We start from the raw sequence: 6,761 nt of genomic DNA, 5'->3' as shown, positions 1-6,761 counted from the left end.
AGACACTTGTGTGCCAAGGCAACTAGGAATACGGACTCGAACTTCTTGCAGGATTTACCTCTGTGGGCTACCAACGAGTTGTTGGTGAATATTTTTGTGTACTTTGCTCAAGTTGTTCAGTGTGAAAATGGACCTGCCAGGAGTTAGACTTAGGTCTCCCAATGAAGACCAAACGGCCATAAGACATGCCTAGGAGAAGGTACACCTCTTAAACCTTGTCCTCCATCCTCAACCCATCCACTTGCCCACACGTCTAGTTTCCCATTTGACCCTAAGCAAATGCTTGACCTTTTGGGAGGGAGGTGGGTCAGTTTCAGGCCCTTGAGTATTCCTGCCCTTCCACAGGTCTATCATGTGTGTACCTCTGGGTCATCCCTATTTGGGATCAACCCTATTCCATTATCACCCTATCTGGCGATTAACAACCTCTTGAACTGTTCTAATTTTTTTTTCCCGAACGTGCAGAGTTTGTATTTTATAAGCATCTTCTTTGAATCGTGCAAGTCTATTCACTATCACTTCTTTGCCCTGTTGATCTTTTGCCTTTTCTTCCGTACTGTCACTATCTTCCAGAGCCTGTCTGGCAAATGACCACTTCCACCGTCCACTCCATGGGCCAGTGTACGCTGATCTGCATCCCCCATTCCTGCAGGCCTCTTAGGGGAAACCGCAAAATGCCTGGTCGCTGTCCTCTCATTCTGGGCTGACACTGCCGTCCATCAGCCACTTCTTCCATTTCTCGGGGCTTCCTCTCGGCCATCCACCACCTCCTCTCTTCTTACTTAGGGAAGTCTGTCGAGTTGTCCCTCCAAGTCTCTTGCCCCTCTCCCCAACGCCCTCCCGGACCGGAGCGTCTGTCGGTCGGTCCGCAGCCGCCCCGGCCGGTTCTTGGGCCTCGACTGGCTGGACGTGGGTCTGTCCTGCGCCGATGTTTCCATCCGTCCCCCGTCTGCCTCCAATTCGGCAGGAACTTTACTCCAGCCGAGAGGGGATGCGCGGGTGAGCGCGGGTACGGGTCGAGGCGCCCGCAGCGGGCGCGGGGCGCGGCGAGGGGCGCCGGATGGGGTGGGCTTGCGAGCGGGCCGGGGGTGTCGCGGGCAGCCCTGCCCTATAAGGGGCCGAGCCGCCTCCGCTGCCGGGCGGGTGCCGGGCGGACCGCGGCGGCGGCTGCTATTGGCTCAGGCTCCCCATCCGGGGACTGGGCTCGGCGCTGCTCGTTCGCCCTAAAGGTACCAATATGGCGGAGGTGAGCAGGGAAACCGGGCAGGAGCGGCCGGGCTGGAGCGGGTGCCCGGCGGCCTCCCGCGGTCCCCGAGCCGGCTTGGGGGATCCGGGGCCCTTCCCACGGCCCTACGGGGGGCGGCGTGGCGGCGCGGGGCCGCGGGGCGGCGACGGGCGGCGGCGGGGCCGGCCGGGGGGCGGGAGCGGGCGCGGGAGCGGTCTCCCTCCGGGACTAGGCCGCGGCGGCTCCTGCCCCGACCCGGCCGGGCGACGGGCCCGGACGGGAGGCGGCGGCCGGCGGCAGCGAGCCCCGGCCCGGGGACGCCGCTGTGCCGTGCCCCCGGGCAGCTGACGCGGGCCGCCGGAGCCTCCGCGCCGCCTCCTGGGGCCGGGGTGGGTGGAAACCGACCGATCCCCCCCCTCCGCGGCCGGATTGCAAAGCGGGGAGCGGGCTGCGCCACTACCCTGCTGGAGGAGTGTTCTGTGCCCCCGGCCCATTGGGTCCAGGCTGCGGCGCGAAGGAGCCTCACGCTCCACTTTGCTCCGGGCGCGGAGGCGAGCGGGATGCGCGGCCGCTGGGCTTCGCGAAAGGCGAGCGGGACTCCCCGCCCCGCAGCCCGGGAGGTGCGGGAGCTCCTGTGGGTAAACGGGGAGAACCAAGACCCTCGACGCTCTCTCCACGGACTCTCGGTAGCCCCACTTTCCTCCGGGTTTAAGGGGGGAGGCAGGGCGAGCGGAGCTGCCCTGGCCGTGTCCCCCGGGACTAGTGAGCTGGGGGGGAGGGGGTGGCGCAGCAGAAGCCCCTCGGCAGGAGCCCGCTAGGGCGAGGGGCTCGCTGGCGGGCCCGGGGAGCGACTGAACACCCTGGAAGGAACCAGCATCTCTGGGACTGCGGATCCGCGTCTCCGGACGCCGGAGAGAGTATGGGGGGCTTGAGCTTTGGTTTGGGGGCGAGTGTCCGGTTGAGAGCTGGCTACGCTCGGGGGCAGAGGAAAGCCCAGGAGTTGGGGCTACCGGGCCCCAGGAGGTGGACTAGATGCGCAGGGCGAGTCCCTTCCAGGAAAGGGTGTTAGGTTGCGAGTTGTTGTTTGGGGCCGTGGAGAGCCGGGTGGGATTTTGGGGACTCCTGAGATGCCGGGGTATGGGGGACCGATGCTGTGAGCCGACTGCTCTGGGTTCTGCTTCTCTACTTTGTAACTTGCTGAGCTCCAAGCGGAGTCTTGGAGTTGCCAGTTAGACACCGGGCTTCGTCCCCGGTGTGCGAGTTTGTACATTACGGACTCGGGGAGGAAGGCGAGGCAGCCAAGAGGGGCCCGAAAGGGGCCGGGAGCGATTGGAGCGAAGCTACGTCTTGCACTTTTGGCAGCTGCGGAGGAGCGCTGGGCTCCGCCTCCTCTGCGCCCTGTTGCCGGCGCTGCCTCTTTCCCTGGCTGCGCGATCTAACCGCACGTTTTCTTCTCTCTCCTAGGCTTCTTTTGGAAGTTCGAGCCCAGGTTTGTCCTGTTTTCTTACTTTTCAGTGGGTCCCAAAGGGTGATGGGGACCCAAAGATCTATTGCTCAATTTTTCCAACAAAAATTTGTCTTGCGAGTTTTTCATCATTTGTTTTTAAGACGTTTCAGTGTTCATTTTGGTAATTACGCTGTTGGAGGAAGGAACAGTTATACTCTTTTCTTTCTTTTATCTGGCATGTTGAAAAAATACTTTTGTATTGAGAGCTGCTACTTTTGTTACAGAGCTACTAATTGACAAACGTTCTTTTTAAGTAATAGATCTTTAATTGTCACATATCATGTTTTTTTCTCCAAGGCTGAAACGGTTAATCCCAAATCTTTCCCAAACTTTCCACTAACTTTAGCAATTTAGTTTAGATTTTAATTTTTTTGAGAAATCCTCTCTTTAATTTGTCAGAACTTTGGGGGTGCTTATATTGACCATTAATCCTGACTCTCCATCTCCCCTTATTTTGTCTCATACATTTTTCATAATTGAGAAGTGTCTGTGGATTGTATTAAATTCAAAACTGAGAGTTACGTAAAGCTGTCCTGATCAAAAGAAACACATACTTTCTGAGTTTGGCACAGAAAAGTGGTAATACAGAGTTTTTGAGGTGAGACAACGTTAGATCATCTAGGGCAGTGTTTCTTAACCTTTTGGTGTTAGAAACCCCTGTCAGGATCTGATGAAAGCAAGGGACTCTGTCTCCAGAACTCTGCACATAATGGATAATTGCATATCACTTGGGGTTTGTGGAACCCCTGAAACCCAGCTATGGCAGAAACCTTTCCTCATGTGCTAAAATGTTAAGGACAACTTTGTTTCAGTTTCTTATTCTCTTTCCAGCCCCCTTTTGGCTGCCTCTTTTCCCTCTCATAGTCTCCAGGAAAAGTGCCTCTGAACTAGTTCAACTCCCTTATTTTACACTTGAGGAGACTTCTAAATAACTCTACCAAGAGTTACCTAGTTAATAACAGAGTCTGGATGGGCTCCCAAGTCTTCTGTTACCACATGTTGCCTTAGAGTCCATTTCCTTGCGTATTACTTCGTGTCTTTAGTCAACCTTTAATGTCTCACTTGATTATCGTTTAAGGTATTATAAAATAATTAACACCAAGTAGAAGAAATTTGTGGCTATTTTGAAAGTAGCTATGTCTTTACATTTAAAAATTGTTTAAAGTTTCTTTAATTTTGAGACAAACATTTCTTTGTTATAGCTGATTTCAGGGAAAGAATATTTATGTACATGATGCCAAACATCTGGATGATAATGGAATTTTTCCATCTTGCATCACTGTCTGCTTTTAAGAAGTTGCAATCTAAATAAAAAGCAAAAAGTGTGGTTTTGGTGTTTAAACAAACTTATAACTTGTTTATAATCAATTAGCCAATTTTTAAGAGCATTTTAGAACCAGAAGAGACTAGAGGTCATTAAGCCAACCCTATGAATTTTATAAATGAAAAACTGGACCCAGGCCCCGACAGTTTAAATGACTTGCCTCAGATCCCAGAAAGCCAGGGACAAAGCCAAGAGTAGACCCTCAAGCCCTTCCACTTCTGGCCGTTATTGAATGAACACTTTCCTTTTCAGGGGAAGCCCTAAAGTGTGCCAGGTGATATGTGGATTAGAAGGAGGGTAGCGCTCTGCCTTCAAGGAGGTAGAAAAGTTACCATCTACTTCATACCTTGCACTTTGGCATACCCCAGAAGTTTCCAGGAATTTCTCAAAAAAAGAAAATTTGTAATGGTTTCTGTTCTGCTTTTCAGCTATTTAACAAATATTCATCTTTCTCTAAAATTAACTTAAACTACCTGTACTTCAACAGGCTTTTAAAATGAGCAGGTTAATATCTTTCAGCATTCAAAAAATAACATTATAATGTAAACCTCCTAAAGAATAGAGTCCCATAGGAATTTTATTATTTTTAGGGCTAATGATTAGAGTTCTCTGAACTCAGAATCAAAAACATTGAATTGTCTGTGGTTTTCTCCATAGTGAAAAATCTTTGGTCTAGTTCAGTGTTTTGGTAATGATCTTAATGTCCTTAAATGTTTGAAATTTTAAAATATTAAATAGCTTGACTAAAAACACATCAAACTTTTTGTGTTGAATATGCTTCCTTCCATTTCTCCCTTTCTCCACTCCAAGATTCTAATACTTCTTTCCTTGCCTGCTCTGAGAGTGATCTAATTAAATTACATAGTAGAGTAAAACAAATGGAGAAAATCCTGTTTTTCATAAATTTGACTTCATTTTCTCAGGATTATGAATAGTATTCATTTCTCCACTTGGTTTTCAGGGTATCCTGTTGACTTCAGATTTGCCATTAAAAAGCATTACCATCTTTTTTTTTTTGGCCACACCACCTGGCTTGCAGGATCTTAGTTACCAACCAGGGATCGAACCCATCCTCCCTTAGTGGAAGTGCAGAGTCCTAACCACTGGACCACCAGGGAATTCCCAAGCATTACCATCTTATAAACAAGTTGGAATTTACCAAAACAACTTGCAATGGGATACATCTTCCAAAGCTCTTAGATACGATTTTCTGTATTCCCTTCACATAACCTTAAGAACTTTATTAGTAGTCCAAAGAAAAGCGTGCTCTTATGGTTTAATTCTGGGGAGCTTGAAATACTGTTATAGACGTGAAAAGTGAGGTAGTGCTTTTGAAGACTGAATTGCTGTATAGCTGCTTCACAGAAACTTGTATTTGTTCTAAAAATCACATTTCTGTTGTGATTTGAACCTTTATTTGAGGGTTAGAATTTGAGTAAAGTTAATATTCCCTTCTACTGAAGTTTTTAGCCTCACTGTATAAGACTCTTGTTAAGTCTTCCTTTCATAATCCTTCTCACATTTTTCTACTGCTTTTAGACAAGTGTATTAAGGAACTGGCAGTAGAACACAAATTATTTTCTTTTGTAAATAGCCTTGTGAACCTGTAAAGTGATTCAGTTTGTTTCCTTCCAGTTGGGTCTTTGTCTTCTGAGGATCATGATTTTGACCCCACTGCTGAGATGTTGGTCCATGACTATGATGATGAAAGAACTCTTGAAGAAGAGGAAATGATGGATGAGGGTAAAAACTTCAGTTCTGAAATTGAAGACTTAGAAAAGGTAAAGGATTTTACTTTAGTATTTTGATACAAACTTATAGTAAAGATTTTGACATTCTATTATAAATTATTTATAACCTACCTGAAATAAAAATAGTATCAGAAGGACCTACTGTATAGCACAGGAAACTGTATCTTGTAATAGTGTACAATGGAAAAGAATCTGAAAAAGAATATATATATATACACATATTTATAAGAATATATATACACACACACACACATATATAAATAGCTGAATCACTTGGCTGTACACCTGAAACTAACACAACATTGTAAATCAACTGTACTTCAATTAAAAAAATAGTATCAGCATATTTCCTTTTGACCTAACTTATACAGAAAGTTACTGATTTTCTTATTATTTTGAAGGCTAGCCTAATAAGTACATTTTCATATAATTTTTAAAAATTATTTTATTTTTGTTAACCTGTTTTTAAGTTTATACCAGGACAATGAACTAGGTACATTTACAGATGAGAATATTGAGATATAGAGAACTGTAGGAAACATAGTTCTGAATCCTAGCCCAGCCTCTTTGCATTATATCACACTGTTTTACTGGGGGGCAAACTTGAGTTTAACTAAGCACTGCAGTAGATACAGGGAGAAGTCTTTCCTTCCAGAAACTTAAAATCTGATAGATTACTATAAGAAAATTGAGAGAGAAAAGGTTTTACTCTATTTTTAAATGTGAATTAGTAATATCCTGTTTCCTCCCCACCCAGTCATCTTTTAGAAAGTTGGGGAGGTAAATGTAGTTTATAACTTTTAAAACCCCAAATCAGTATAAATTCTCATGAACTGGATTTTAAACATATATTTATACCAGGAACTACAGAGAGAAGGGTTCCTTGAAAAGATTATACTTATCTGTAAATTAACCTTATTTGTAAATTTCTAATCAGCCCAGAGTAACAAAAGT

The 6,761-nt window shown here is 46.5% G+C and overlaps 1 protein-coding gene across 2 annotated transcripts in view; it reads left to right on the top strand.

The window, feature by feature from the left end:
• Positions 1–1,142: 1,142 nt before the first annotated feature.
• Positions 1,143–6,761, top strand: part of MIER3 (MIER family member 3) — a 30,130-nt gene continuing 24,511 nt past the window's right edge. Inside the window, exons 1-3 of one of the 2 annotated variants that reach the window (XM_082382343.1) lie at positions 1,143–1,246; positions 2,690–2,714; positions 5,692–5,837. In XM_082382343.1, the coding sequence (XP_082238469.1) occupies positions 1,238–1,246; positions 2,690–2,714; positions 5,692–5,837 (180 nt within the window). In that variant the 5' untranslated portion in view covers positions 1,143–1,237. Of the gene's footprint in view, positions 1,247–1,318; positions 1,912–2,689; positions 2,715–5,691; positions 5,838–6,761 lie in introns of those variants that run through there. The other variant, XM_082382342.1, reaches the window with a different exon arrangement.

The sequence above is a fragment of the Balaenoptera borealis genome (assembly GCF_965194805.1).
Source record: "Balaenoptera borealis genome assembly, chromosome: 2".
Lineage (NCBI taxonomy): Eukaryota > Metazoa > Chordata > Mammalia > Artiodactyla > Balaenopteridae > Balaenoptera > Balaenoptera borealis.
The sequence above is the reverse complement of the archived record's forward strand: the minus strand, read 5'-3'. Positions and strand labels throughout refer to the sequence as shown.